This window comes from Mobula birostris, chromosome 20, assembly GCF_030028105.1.
Source record: "Mobula birostris isolate sMobBir1 chromosome 20, sMobBir1.hap1, whole genome shotgun sequence".
Lineage (NCBI taxonomy): Eukaryota > Metazoa > Chordata > Chondrichthyes > Myliobatiformes > Myliobatidae > Mobula > Mobula birostris.
In genome coordinates, this window is record NC_092389.1 from 1,457,264 (window position 1) to 1,472,659 (window position 15,396).

Below are 15,396 nucleotides of genomic sequence, written 5' to 3' on the forward strand. Positions count from 1 at the left end.
TCATAGTGGCCAAAAACACTAATGGGTTGTGATCAGTGTAAATTATTAGTGGTTTCCGTGCCGGACAGATACTACAAAGGTCGTCCCACACAAACTTCGCATTCTTTTGCAAGAGCTTAGTAAGAGGGAGGGTAATATCTGCAAAGTTTTTTTTTTGCAAACTTCTGATAGTACCCCACCATCCCCAAGAACCTTCTCAGGGCTCTCTTGTCTGTCGGGGTGGGGGCTTCAGAGATAGTCCGCACCTTAGCCTGCATCAGAGCCAGCTGCCCCTGTCCTACCACAAATCCCAGATAAGTGACCTTCGCGCGGCCGAATTCACTTCTTGCGAGGTTCACTGTCAGGCTGGCTTCAAACAGCTTTTTAAACAGTTCCTCTACTGCCACAATGTGCCCCTCCCACATGTCACTCCAGACTACTAAATCGCCAATATACACTTCTGTGTTCTTTAGCCCTTTTGTCACTGAATTAATCATCCTATAGGGGTGTTGCTCACTAGGCTGACCTGATGTGACAACAACACCATGTCCCGGCTCTTTGCATCGCCTCGGGACATCCGGACATACGTGTGTGTGTCGGTTAATTAGCTTTCTCAGCGGCTCGCTTTGTTCGGGGGTTAACTGAGAGAACTCGTCAGCAAAGTTGGCCAAAACAATAGAGTTCTCCCATCTGGTCGGCACCATACTTATCTTTTCAAAATGGGTTTTCCCCTTATCAGGTGGCACCCTAGCCTCATTAATTTTCGTGATAACACCAACTAGATCTGTTTTCTGATCATGGTAAGCTTTTAACATGTTAATAGACTGTAACTGTGTTAGCTCACGTCTACAATAGTCAATAACATCCTTCCTCCTGTGCAGCCAGTAAAACTCTTTCATGATTCTATCGACTGTCTTCCTTACCCCAAACTGTCCACCGAGGGGTATCTTGTGGGCGAGGTTAAAAATCTCATCCCCATAAATTTTCGGCACCACCCCCCATTCCTCATCTGTGGGCACGGTACTTGGTCTCCATTTCCTCCTTAGTACTCCCTCCTCCACATAATAGCCCACTGGCTCCCTTTTTAATTCTGCTTCAGAGAGAGCTGTCTCCATCAAAACCATCAGATCCTCGTCTCGCTCCTGTGTCTGTACAAATTCCTTCCTCGCTAATGATAAATCTACCTCAACTCCCTTACTTCCTTCTGTTTCACTATGCCCCTTCTCACTTTCTAACCCCTCCTGGTATGAGGCTGGTAAAAACGTCTCAGCTAAATCTATATTCGCTTCGGCAGCCTTTCTGGACATGCGCCGAGTCACTGCGCAAACGGGATAAACCTGTGAGTCCATGGGCGGGGCCTCAATGCTGGCAGGCTGGCCTGTCAGTTTTACTGCTGAGAACACATTTCCGCCGGCGAGGTCATTACCGAGTAAGACTTCCACGTCTTCCATCGGTAGTTCGGGCCTCACCCCGATCGTGACCGGTCCGGAGACCAAGTCGCTTTTTAGGTGTATCTGGTGCAAAGGTACTGCTTCAGTCCCTTTCCCAATGCCTTTTATCACCCTGACCTCCCTAGTCTGGGTCTCTGAACTAAAGTCTAACACACTCTTTAAGATCAATGACTGACAAGCTCCAGTGTCTCTCCAGATCCACACTGGAACTGGGTTTAACTCCTCCTTCATCGACACCAATCTGGCCGAGATAAACTTCTCGCGCCCTTCCTGAACTTTATCAGACCTCTTCTCCCCTAGCGGTTTGTTTGCCAGCTCAATACAGCCAGTCAGAACCGTAGTTTTTCCTTTCCCCGTCTCCTTCTTTGGGGCAAAGCACCTGGACGCAAAGTGACCGGCTTTCCCACAATTATAGCATATGACCCCAGGAGACTTCCTACCAAACTGCTCCCGGTCTACCTTATCCTTCTCACTAGTCCCTGGCTTACTAGTCTCCGCCCTCTTGACTACCCTTCTGGTAGCTTTTACTCGGGGTAAACTTCGCTTTGTGCGTTAACGCGTATTCATCCGCAAACTTAGCAGTTGCGGCCAAGGTTTCTGCCTCTTTCTCATCTAGATAGGGCCTCATACCTTCAGGGACACAACCTTTAAACTGCTCAATCAGTATTAGCTGTAGCAGCCTGTCCTGATCCCCTTTGACCCCTTTCGAGGCACACCAATGCTCACAATACATCTGCATCTCACAGGCAAACTCTAAATACGTGCGGTCCCACTGCTTCCTCGCATTCCGGAACCTCTGCCGGTATGCCTCCGGGACCAACTCATAAATCCTGAGGATGGTCTCTTTCACCACCTCATTCATCCTCTGGGCATCTTCTGCAGACAATGCCAAGTGAGCTTGCTGAGCTTTTCCTTTAAGTACGCTCTGAAGCAAAACAGCCCACTTATCCCTCAGCCAGTCCTGACCTGCAACGACTTTTTCAAAGTGGAGAAAGTACCGATCAACATCGGTCTCGTCAAATGGGGGAACCAGCCTAACCTCCTGGGTTGCCCGGAACCCTCCACCTTGGTTCAGCATGGGCCCCTGCGCTAGCCTCATCCTTAACTTCTCCAGCTCAAATTCCCTTTCCCTCTGTATCTCTCTCTCTCTTGTCGTTCTAACTGCTCCTCTTCTTGTTCTAACTGTTTTACCCGGAACTCGTGCTCAAGCCTCAATTTTTCAATCTGCGGTTGTACTGCTTCTCCACCAGGTTTGCCCATAGATACAACCTCCAGCTCCCCGTGGGGAAACACACCTTTAGATACATAATGCTCAATGATAGCTCTGTGCATCTCCGCTGTCCTCATTGTCGACTTCCCCTTAAAAAGATTCAACCGTTTGGCCACAGTTGCCAATTCTAATTTCCTGGCATCCTCTAATGCCTCCAAGGTCGGCACCTTTATAAATTCCTCAATCTCCATTTCTGCTGTTTGCCCTTCCTTTCTTTCGGGAATTTTAACCCAATCAATTTACCCAGTCCCAAATTTGGCGTTCAAAATCGCGGACGAGATCCCCACTTATGTTACGTACCCCGTAACTGGGTTGCCAAACCAGCAGAAATGGACCACTTAGTTGGAGTCTGGTTTAACAGAACCTAATAAGGTTTTATTAAAGAAATAAGCAACACAGTATTCTAATCATAAGGATATAAATGCAACAGGTTAGCAATGATAAAACACACATGTACACAGAACTAGGGTAATAGGAATTGCCCAAGCTCTATCGCAGTCTAGGGGTAAAATGATCAGTCTCAAGTGACGCAGAGTTCAGTTCAGCTTAGTACAGTTCGCAGTAATCGCTGTTGTGCCGTTGGGGGGGGGAGAGGGGGGAGGAGAGGGGGGGAGAGGGGGGGGGAGGGGGGGGGAGGGGGGGGGAGGGGGGGGGAGGGGGGGGGAGGAGGGGGGAGGGGGGGGAGGGGGGGGGAGGGGGGGGGAGGGGGGGGGGAGGGGGGGGGGAGGGGGGGGGAGGGGGGGAGGGGGGGGAGGGGGGGAGGGGGGGGAGGGGGGGGAGGGGGGGAGGGGGGGAGGGGGGGAGAGGGGGGGGAGAGGGGGGGGAGAGGGGGGGGAGAGGGGGGGGAGAGGGGGGGGAGAGGGGGGGGAGAGGGGGGGGAGAGGGGGGGGAGAGGGGGGGGAGAGGGGGGGAGGGGGGGGGAGGGGGGGGAGAGGGGGGGAGAGGGGGGAGAGGGGGGGAGAGGGGGGGAGAGGGGGGGAGAGGGGGGGAGAGGGGGGGAGAGGGGGGGAGAGGGGGGGAGAGGGGGGGAGAGGGGGGGGAGAGGGGGGGGAGAGGGGGGGGAGAGGGGGGGGAGAGGGGGGAGGAGAGGGGGGAGGAGAGGGGGAAAATATGCAAATCTGATTCAGACAGACCTTTGATGTTCTTCGCAGTTTGCTTTCGGGCGAACCCTTTTAATGTCTTCTGTGGTCACCGACTGTGACCCCTCCGTTCCCGATACGACCGTTCTTCCGCGGTGAACCTGGCACCCAGGCAAGGGCGGACACACACACCAGGTTCCCGCCGATCGTACCTTTTCACCCTGTGTGTCTATGGTCGGTTCCCGCGATCAGACCTCCAAACTCCCACCAACTTGTGGGGGCACACCGCTCTTCCAGGGTCTTGTTATCTCGTGATCTCGTGGTGTGTGTCATGCCTTAGCGAACCTGTTCTTTTTACCCCCTGCTGGGGTATCGCCTGTCCATCAAACTTCAAACAGTTCCGGTTCAAAGCAACCAGCCTGTCAATACGCTCAAATGTGTTTCTTTCTCATTAAACTCTCTCTTCTCTCTTATTAGCATTTTGAATGTTTCTCCATTGTCTCCCTTATCTCTCTCATCAGCATCAATCTTCTGATAACTTGTTTGTCGTCACGGCACAATGACTTGACAGCACCAGCGATCACCGATTGGGGTTCCATTCCCACCACTGTCTGTAAGGAGTCTGCATGTTCTCCCTGTGACCGCTTGGGATCTCTCCCACATTCCAAAGACGTACAGTTAACTACAGGCATGTTATGTTTGCACCGGAAATACAGCCAAACTTGTGAGCTGCCCCCAGCAAAATCTTTGGAATGTGTTGGCAAAAAAATGATGCATTTCACTGTAGGTTTCAATGTACATGTGACAAATAATACAAAGCTTCAATCTCTTCCAGTCAGTAATAGGCTGGTTAGGCAGAAAATCACTGACTATTGTGTACAGTTCTGGTCACCTACCCACAGGAAAAATATCTGAATGAGGGCATCCTGTCACACTCAGCTCAATCATAAGCAAATGCTTTGAGAGGCTGGTCAAGGACTACATCTGCAGCTTGCTACCACCCACACTAGACCCCTACAATTCACCTACTGATACAACCGATCAACAGATGATGCAATAGCCATAACTCTACACACCGTCCTTACACATCTGGAGAAGAAGGATGCTGATGTGAAAATGCTGTTCTTGGACTACAGTTCAGCATTCAACACCATAATTCCATCCAGGCTCAACAAGGAGCTCAGAGACCACAGCCTTGACTCTGCCTTGTGCAGCTGGATCCTGGACTTCCTGTCAGATCGTCAGCAGGTGGTAAGAGTGGGCTCCTCATCTCCACACCTCTGACCCTCAACACAGGAGCCCCTCAGGGCTGTGTCCGAAGCCCCCTCCTTTTCTTTCTGTCCACCCACGACTGTGTCACCACCCTCAGCTCTAATCTGCTAATTAAATTTGCGGACGATACTATATTGATTGGCCTCATCTCAAATTATAATGAGGTGGCCTACAGGGAAGAAGTCATCTCTCTGACACAGTGGTGTCAAGAAAACAACCTCTCCCTCAATGTCACAAAAACAAAGGAGCTGGTTGTGGATTACAGGAGGAATGGAGACGGGCTAACCCCTATTGACATCGATGGATCTGGGGCTGAGAGGGTGAACAGCTTTAAGTTCCTTGGTATCCACATCACCGTGGATCTCACGTGGTCTGTACACACCAGCAGTGTGGTGAGAAAAGCACAACAACACCTCTTTCACCTCAGACAGTTGAGGAAGTTTGGTTTGGGCCCCCAACTCCTAGGAACTTTCTACAGGGGCACAATTGAGAGCATCCTGACTGGCTGCATCACTGCCTGGTATGGGAACTGTACTTCCCTCAATCTCAGGACTCTGCAGAGAGTGGTGCGGACAGCCCAGCGCATCTGTAGTTGTGAACTTCCCATGATTCAGGACATTTACAAAGACAGGTGTGTAAAAAGGGCCGAAGGATCATTGGGGACCCAAGTCACCCCAACCACAATCTATTCCAGCTGCTACCATCCAGGAAACGGTATAGCAGCATAAAAGCCAGGACCGCCAGGACCAACAGGCTCCGGGACAGCTTCTTCCACCAGGCCATCAGACTGATGAACTCACGCTGATTTGAGTGTACTGTATATTACATTGACTGTTCTATTTATTATATATTACTATGATTGCACATTTAGATGGAGATGTAAAGATTTTTACTCCTCATGTATGTGAAGGATGTAAGAAAAATAAAGTCAATTCAATAAGATTCTAAGAGTACAGAGAAAATTTACAAGGACGTTGCCGGGACTTGAGGATTCAAGTTACAGGGATAGGTGGAATAAATTAGGACTTTATCCTCTGGAGCGCAGGAGAATGAGGGGAGGTATACAAAATGATGAGTATAGATAGGATGGGCTTTTTAACCTCAGGTTGGGTGAGACTTGAACTAAAGGTCCTTGATTAAGGGTGAAAGGTGAAACATTGAAAGAGAACGTCTTCACTCAGAGAGTGGCGAGAGTGTGGAATGAGCTGCCAGCAGAAGTGGTGGATGCGGGTTCGATTGCAATATTTAAGAGAAGTTTGGACAGGTACATGGATGGGAGGGGTTTGGAGGGCTGTGGCCTGGGTGCAGGTCAACGGGACGAGGCAGAAGATCAGGTCGGCACAGACTGGACGGGCCAAAGGGCCTGGTTCTGAGCTGTAGCACTCTGTGACTCGAAACACTTTGCAAATGAGGAGTAAAAATAGCGAGTTATTTTCCTCAAACAACAGGAATTCTGCAGATGCTGGAAATTCAAGCAACACACATCAAAGTTGCTGGTGAACGCAGCAGGCCAGGCAGCATCTGTAGGAAGAGGTGCAGTCGACATTTCAGGCCGAGACCCTTCGTCAGGACATAACAATGAACATAATATTGTATGTGTGGTCCTGACAAAGGGTCTCGGCCTGAAACGTCGACTGCACCTCTTCCTACAGATGCTGCCTGGCCTGCTGCGTTCACCAGCAACTTTGATGTGTGTTGCTTGAGTTATTTTCCTCCTGCTTTGGGGAAGCAGGATAAGTCCGTGGACCCTGATGAAGAAGATCTCCAACACCAGGCGTGGAGGTGAGGACTTTAAAACAAGAAGATGGCAATGGTGGCCGAATCTGATGATCAGCTGTTGACAAGAACCCTTAGTTTGAGTGGCTAACTGTTAAAACAGGATGCTTTAAAACCTCAAATGTTGGCATTCAGAGCCAATGCCTGCAGTCACTTCACCAGGCCACATGAAAAACATTGCTTTCCTATGTCAATCTAAGCAAATATAGAGGATCTGGGCCCCTATCTGCTATTACAAAGTGTTTAACTCCAGGTGCAGGCATTTGCTTTAAACACCTAAATTTTTACCTGTTCCAGTACGGTGGACAGTGCTTAGGCACCTACAGCTCATCAAACTTCCAGTCACGGAAGTTAGTTCCTTGTCCAATATCGTCATAACCCAGTGTGCAGGAGGAATAGGAGGTTGGAAGTGAGGAATGGGAAGGCTGCAATAACACGTACTTTTCTATTGTGTTATCCATTGTAAGCAGAGAGCACCTCCTTTCCAAGTCTCCAATAATCAAGTAAAGAGATCAACACAGCAAGAACAGAGATTACAAAACTGTGGATGCAGTGACAGAGGCAAATCTTCCAAATAAGGACCACTGATCCCTTTCAAAGTCTCCTTCTCCTCAAAACATTTGAAGTGCCAATACACTTACCTTCTATGCTCCCAGCATGCAATGAGAAGTGTGAGCAGGTAAAATGCCAGGAAAATCCCCAGACTGAAGAGCACCCCATTGACGTAGGCCACTGCTATAAGAGGAAACAGAAGAGGACTGATTCAGCACTGAAAATCTTCCCAAGAGTATGATATTACAGAGATCAAAGTCTTCATCAATGAAGGGAATACTGATAATCCAAGATTCTGGATTATACTACTCTATGGTTATATGCCTATGTCCATATGAGGCATTGGAGGTTATATCTTCTCAATAGCATCGAAGATATTGAGAATTATTCTAGACAAACAATTCACACCATGCCATGGCCAACATGCAACAACTGTTGCTGATCATTACTCCTGCATTTGGTAGACAAGTTGAAGCAGCCCAAGAACTTGCAGGAATAAACAGTGACAGAGACAATGATTGATGCTTCTGCTGAGTTGTCAGATCTCACCTCCCTATTGTCTTTTCAGAACAGAACAGTAAAGGTCCTTGTGCCAACCTATATCAACTTGGTGTAACCATTCCCCCTTAAACAGCGCACAACCCTCCATTTTCCTTATATCCATGTGCTTAAGTCTTTTAGATGTCTCCATTGTATCAGTCTCTACCATCAGTCCCGACAGTACTTTACAGGCACTTACCAGTCTCTGTAGAAAGAACACACCTCTGATTTCTCCCCTAAATCTTCCTCAAGTCACTTTAAATGGATGTGCTCTGGTATTGGCCATCACCATCTTGGGGAAAAGGTGCTGGCTGTCCACCTATACATCTTCATCAAGTCACCTCTCATTCTCCTTCGCTCCAAAGAGAAAAGCCCTAGTTCACTCAACTTCTACTCATAAAACATGCTCTCTAATCCAGGCAGCATCCTGGTGAATCTCCTCTGCACCCTCTCTAATCCAGGCAGCATCCTGGTGAATCTCCTCCGCACCCTCTCTAATCCAGGCAGAATCCTGGTAAATTTCCTCTGCACCCTCTCTAATCCAGGCAGCATCCTGGTGAATCTCCTCTGCACCCTCTCTAATCCAGGCAGCATCCTGGTGAATCTCCTCTGCACCCTCTCTAATCCAGGCAGAATCCTGGTAAATCTCCTCTGCACCCTCTCTAATCCAGGCAGCATCCTGGTGAATCTCCTCTGCACCCTCTCTAATCCAGGCAGCATCCTGGTGAATCTCCTCTGCACCCTCTCTAATCCAGGCAGAATCCTGGTAAATCTCCTCTGCACCCTCTCTAATCCAGACAGCATCCTGGTAAATCTCCTCTGCTCCCTCTCTGAAGCTTCCACATCCTTCCTATAATGAGATGACCAGAAATGAACATAATATTGTATGTGTGGTCTAACCAGACTTTTATAGAGCTGTAACATCACCTCACAGCCTTCATTAGTTGGGGGATTGAGTTCAAGAGGCAGAACACCATACATTTCAGTCAAAGGCAACAAGAATAGCATGCTATCACAACAGTATGTCACCGAGATGAGATGAGAGGTCAGGGCTAATAATTCCTGAAGGACTGTCAGGAACTCAAATCTCGACATTGTGCAGGGGAGGAAAATCCCATCTGCTTCACTGAAGTCCCTCAGGAAGGGAACTCTCCTATCCTTGAAAAATAAAAAAAAACTGCAGTTACTGGAAATTTAAAATAAAAAGCAGAAAATTTTGGAAACACTTAGCAGGTCAAGCAGCATCTCTGGAAAGAAGAAATAGAGATAATGTTTCAGGTCCAAGATATGAGGAAGGGCACTGGACCTGCAGTGTTAAATCCATTTCCATCTCGCACCCTTACCTGGTCTGGTCTGTGTATAACTCCAGACCAGCAGCCAAGAAAGCCATCAGTCCAGAGAAAAGACATCAAGGTAGGGTTGAAACTACAAGCTATGCCAGCAACCTTGTGAATGAATTCACAAAATGGAACACCATATCCCAATGAGGCAGGGCTTGAGGACACAGAGAGCAGCATTAACTATGTGTAAATGATATCTGTGTTGTTCATACAAGCTGTGTATGGGGACACAAGGAGTTTTGAATATTAGAGATTTAGTTGAACACAAATTCTCTGGCACTTTGGTTGCCCTTGAGAACTGGTTACACAACTTTCTCCAAGCTGAAATGCTCACAATTCACAGCTGGCACCACAGTCACATTCAGGATTTTAGTTCGATTCCCCAAACCCATCGGCTCATCTGGAAAGAGAGAAAAAAAGAAATATATTCTAACATCAGATTGAGACATTCAACAATAGAAAATCTGCAAGTTCAGTCACTGAGTTATATAGTCCTTTGACCAAACTGGTCCAAGCTAGTCAAGGTGCCTACCTGAACAAATCCCTTTTCCTTGTGTTTAGTTGATAGGAAAAGGCAGAATAAGTTTGGCATGGCCTAGATTGGCAGAAGAGCCTGTTTCTGTGCAATATTACTCTATGACTCTATCTAAATAAAAACAAACTCCAAGCAGCAGACAGAAATAATTTTTAAGAAACTGCAGATGTTGGGCATCAAATAAAAACATTGAGTGCTAGAAACACTCAACTGGTCGGGCAGCATCTGAGGGAAGAAAAACAGAATTCCCTTCCACTGCAGACTTCATTTATTAGGTTTTCAATCATTCTTATTGTCCAGACTTCAGGGGAGTGTGTAAGGAATGGGGAGACGGAGAGTGCAGAAAGGGCACACCCTCCCACCAGCTCATAAATCATCCTGGTGAACCTTCTCTGAACTGTCTCCAGTAAAAGGTCACAGACATCCAGTTTAAGTTGCCGAAGTGCTGGCCCTTCCCCCTCACTTTGTAATCTGAGTCACATAGTACCTAAGAAATGGCTGAATCAGAGTCAGGTTTATTACCAATGATATACATCCAGTAGCCACATTATCAGATACCTCCGGTACCTAATAAAATGGCCACTGAGTGTGTGTTCATGGTCTTCTGCTGCTGTAGCCCGTCCACTTCAAGGTTCAACATGTTGTGCATTCAGAGATGTTCTTCTGCACACCACTGTTGTAACGTGTGGTTATTTGAGTTACTGTCACCTTCCTGTCAGCTTGAACCAGTCCTGCCATTCTCCTCTGACCTCTCTCATTAACAAGGCATTTTCACCCACACAACTGCTGCTCACTGGATGTTTTTTTTTGTTTTTTTGCACTATTCTCTGTAAACTCTAGAGACTGTTGTGTGTGAAACTCCCAGGAGATCAGCAGTTTCTGAGATACTCAAACCACCCTGTCTGGCACCAACAATCATTCCACAGTCAAAGTCACTTCAATCTCATTTCTTCCCCATTCTGATGTTTGGTCTGAACAACAACTGAAGCTTTTGAGTGCGATATATTGTTGAGTCAGAGTGCTGGGGTATGGCCCCTTCCCCCCGGACAGTCTGGTTTAGTCAGGTGCCTGTTACCTACTTCCACAATAGCTGGAGGTGCTCTTTGCCCTTCTCTGCCTTCTTCCAGAAGACAAACCCTTGTGTTTATCACCGCCACCCCACCTTCCTTACACAGCGCCCCCGTTCGTACCTTCTTTCAGTGGGTAGAAGGGCAGGGCACCACCACACGCCTCGTCCTCAGTCTTCACCACCACCACCACATAAAAACTGCTGTTTCGGAAATCCTTCCGCTGTTAGGACGAAACAAGACACGCTTGATTATCACAAAGGTGCTGACTATCACGCAGTTCACTGCCCTAGACAACCTTGATAGAAACAGAAAATAGTCTTTTAATATTTGGGGGGCAGGGTGGGGGGAGAGAAAGAGAGGAGCCCTCCAGCACCCAGGGAATGCCCTTTTCTCACTGTTACCATCAGGTAGGAGGTACAGAAACCTGAAGGCACACACTCAGTGATTCAGGAACAGCTTCTTCCCCTCTGCCATCTGATTTCTAAATGGACATTGAATCCGTGAACACGACCTCACTTTTTAATATATATAATTTCTGTTTTTTTGCACGATTTTTAATCTATTGTACTGTATTTGATTTACTTTTTTTTTCTAGATTATGTATTGCATTGAACTGCTGCTACTAAGTTAACAAATTTCACGTAACATGCCGGTGATAATAAACCTGATTCTGAAATTCTCCTTGGGTCACTTCTGCAGGTCTTGCCACTGACTACTTTAATAAGCACAGTCAGCTTCGGCAAAATGAATGAGAGTGTATGAGTGAGGGTTCATCCCATGCCTGATACTCACATAGTTGTTAAACATCAGCAATCAAATTCAAACTCCATCCTTTCTTCTCCTCTCTCTCAATGTATAAGTTTGCTGATGCCACAACAATTGTAGGCCGTATCTCGGGTAATGATGAGTTTGAGTACAGAGAGGAAATTAAGAACCTGGTGACATGGTGCGAAGACAATAACCTATCCCTCAACGTCAGCAAGACGAAGGAATTGGTTGTTGACTTCAGGAGTAGTGGACTGCACGACCCAATTTACATCGGTGGTGCGCAAGTGGAACAGGTCAAAAGATTTAAGTTCCTCGGGGTCAATCACAAATGACTTGGTCCAACCAAGCAGAGTTCACTGCCAAGAAGGCCCACCAGCGCCTTTACTTCCTGAGAAACTAAAGAAATTTGGCCTGTCCCCTAAAACCCTCACTAATTTTTATAGATGTACCGTAGAAAGCATTCTTTTAGGGTGCATCACAACCTGGTATGGAAGTTGTCCTGTCCAAGACCGGAAGAAGCTGCAGAAGATCGTGAACACGGTGCAGCACATCACACAAACCAATCTTCCATCCTTGGACTCACTTTACACCGCACGCTGTCGGAGCAGTGCTGCCGGGATAATCAAGGACACAACCCACCCAGCCAGCACACTTTTCGTCCCTCTTCCCTCCGGGAGAAGGCTCAGGAGCTTGAAGACTCGTACGGCCAGATTTGGGAACAGCTTCTTTCCAACTGTGATAAGACTGCTGAACGGATCCTGACCCGGATCTGGGCCGTACCCTCCAAATATCCGGACCTGTCTCTCGGTTTTTTTGCACTACCTTACTTTCCCTTTTCGATTTTCTATTTATGATTTATAATTTAAATTTTTACTATTTACTATAGATTTGTAATCCAGGGAGCAGGAAGCACAGAATCAAATATCGCTGTGATGATTGTACGTTCTAGTATCAATTGTTTAGCGACAATAAAGTATAAAGTACTCAATATATCCCCTTCCCCAGCTGATTAGCAAACACCTCCAGTCTAAGCCCCTCGCTGAGGGAGGAGGTGGGGGAAGGAAGCCCACCTTTACTCTACTCTGCCCCAGAGGAAAGTCTTAAGTCTCCCGAAATCCGAATGAGGAACTACCACGAGGAAAATTCCAAGTCGACCCTCGGAGAGGAGAGAGAGAGGGAGAGTGTGTGTGTGTGTGTGTGTGTGTGTGTGTGTGTGTGTGTGTCCGTGTCCATCTTGCGAGACCATGGATCTGCGCCTGGAAGTCTTCACAGGCCTGGGCAAGGTTGTATGGAAGACCCTCTCCACGACACCGATGTTGTCCAAGGGAAGGGCATTAGGACCCATACAGCTTGGCACCAGTGTCGTCGCAGAGCAATGTGTGACTAAGTGTCTTGCTCAAGGACACAACACGCTCCCTCAGCTGGGGCTCGAACTCATGACCTTCAGGTCACTAGTCCAATGGCCGTAACTACTTGGCCACGTGCCCACACACGTACATACAACCAGCTGTGTGTGTGTGTGTGTGTGTGTGTGTGTGTGTGTGTGTGTGTGTGTGTGTATATATATATATATATATATATATATATATATATACACACACCAATAGTTTGCACTCATGTACAATTATTAAATTGACTTTATTTCTTATATCCTTCACATACATGAGTAAAAATCTTTTCATTACATCTCCATGTGAATGTGCAATCACAGTAATTTATAATAAATAGAACAGGCAGTGTAATATAGAGTACACTCAAATCAGCATAAGTTCATCAGTCTGATGGCCTGGTGGAAGAAGCTGTCCCGGAGCCTGGTGGTCCTGGCTTTTATGCTGCAGTACTGCTTCCCAGATGGTAGCAGCTGGAATAGATTGTGGTTGGGGAGACTTGGGTCCCCAATGATCCTACGGGCCCTTTTTACACACCTGTCTTTGTAAATGTCCTGAATCATGGGAATTTCACAACTACAGATGCGCTGGGCTGTCTGCACCACTCTCTACAGAGTCCTGCGATTAAAGGAGGTACAGTTCCCATACCAGGCAGTGTGCAGCCAGTCAGGATGCTCTCAATTGTGACCCTGTCGAAAGTTTTTAAGGATTTGGGGGCCCATACCCAACTTCCTCAACCGTCTGAGGTGAAAGAGGTGCTGTTGTGTCTTTTTCACCACACTGCTGGTGTGCACAGACCACATGAGGTCCTCGGTGATGTTTATGTCGAGGACTTAAAGCTGTTCCCCCTCTCAACCCCAGATCCATTGATGTCAATAGGGGTTAGCCCGTCTCCATTCCTCCTGTAATCCACAACCAGCTCCTTTGTTTTTGTGGCATTGAGGGAGAGGTTGTTTTCTTGACACCACTGTGTCAGAGAGATGACTTCTTCCCTGTAGGCCACCTCATTATAATTTGAGATGAGGCCAATCAATATAGTATCGTCCGCAAATTTAATTAGCAGATTAGAGCTGAGGGTGGTGACACAGTCGTGGGTGGACAGAAAGAAAAGGAGGGGGCTTCGGACACAGCCCTGAGGGGCTCCTGTGTTGAGAGTCAGAGGGGCAGAGGTGAGGGAGCCCACTCTTACCACCTGCCGGCGATCTGACAGGAAGTCCAGGATCCAGGCAGGGTGAAGGCCGAGGTCTCTGAGCTTCTGGACAAGCCTGGATGGAATTATGGTGTTGAATGCTGAACTGTAGTCCAAGAACAGCATTCTCACGTAAGCATCCTTCTTCTCCAGATGTGTAAAGATGGTAAGTAGAGCAGTGGCTGTCGATCGGTCAGTAGATCGGTTGTATCAGTAGGTGAATTGTAGGGGGTCCAGTTTGGATGGTAGCAAGCCGCAGATGTAGTCCTTGACCAGCCTCTCAAAGCATTTGCTTATTATTGAGGTGAGTGTGACAGGACGCCTTGGTCTTGACATGTTACCTTGGCCTTTTTTGGTACAAGGACAATGGTGGATGTTTGAAGTAGGAGGGCACTTTACACTGGGAGAGGAAGAGATTAAAAATGTCTGTAAACACACCTGCCAGTTGTGCTGTGCACATCCTGAGTACTCGCCCTGGGATGCTGTCCGGTCCCGCAGCCTAGCGACTGTCCACCCGTTGGAAACATCTGAGTACCTCAGCCTCAGAGATGACCGGTTGTAGGTTGTGGCGGTGGGTTTCCTCGGAGGCTCAGAGTTAGCGACATCGAAACGAGCGTAAAAGCGATTGAGTTCATCTGGGAGAGAGGTTGTGATGTTGGCAGCACCACGACGTTTGACTTTGAAGTCTGAGATGGTATGCAGTCCTCACCACAAGTCACGTGTGCTAGTCGTTATGAATCTTGACTCAGTCTTGTCCCTGTATTGTTGTTTCGCAGTCTTGATAGCTTTGCACAGATTGTAGCTGCTTTTCTTGAGCTCTAGTTGATCACCAGTGATGTAAGCCTGATGTCCCATGTGACTGCTCTCCTTGGCCTACTAGGTGGTGGAGTGTGTGTTTGGAAGGTGCATTGAGACATCAGTGGTGGAAGTTGTGAACATTTACAATGGTAGAAATGGACGTCAAAAAGCAGTCTGCCTTGACATAATTAACAGAGCTTCTCAGACACCAGTGAAGGATCAGCTCAAGTCTGACTTCTTCAGGTGTCGCAATGGGAGGACGGACTGCTCAACGTACGAGGGACTGCACTGCTGCCACAAAACAACGATTTTCACAACATATGTCAGTGATAATAAACGTGATTCTGAGTCTGAGGATTCTGTTGCAATGTGGAGGACTGTGGAGCTTA

At 47.7% G+C, this 15,396-nt stretch overlaps 1 protein-coding gene across 7 annotated transcripts in view; it reads right to left on the reverse strand.

The window, feature by feature from the left end:
* Window positions 1–15,396, reverse strand: part of sidt2 (SID1 transmembrane family, member 2) — a 95,629-nt gene that overhangs the window by 48,876 nt on the left and 31,357 nt on the right. For all 7 annotated transcript variants that reach the window (XM_072283834.1, XM_072283836.1, XM_072283833.1 and 4 more), the window contains 3 exons: window positions 10,985–11,084; window positions 9,594–9,659; window positions 7,469–7,562 (listed from right to left, as the gene is read on the reverse strand). In XM_072283834.1, coding sequence (XP_072139935.1) covers window positions 7,469–7,562; window positions 9,594–9,659; window positions 10,985–11,084 — 260 coding nt within the window. The remainder of the gene's footprint in view (window positions 1–7,468; window positions 7,563–9,593; window positions 9,660–10,984; window positions 11,085–15,396) is intronic.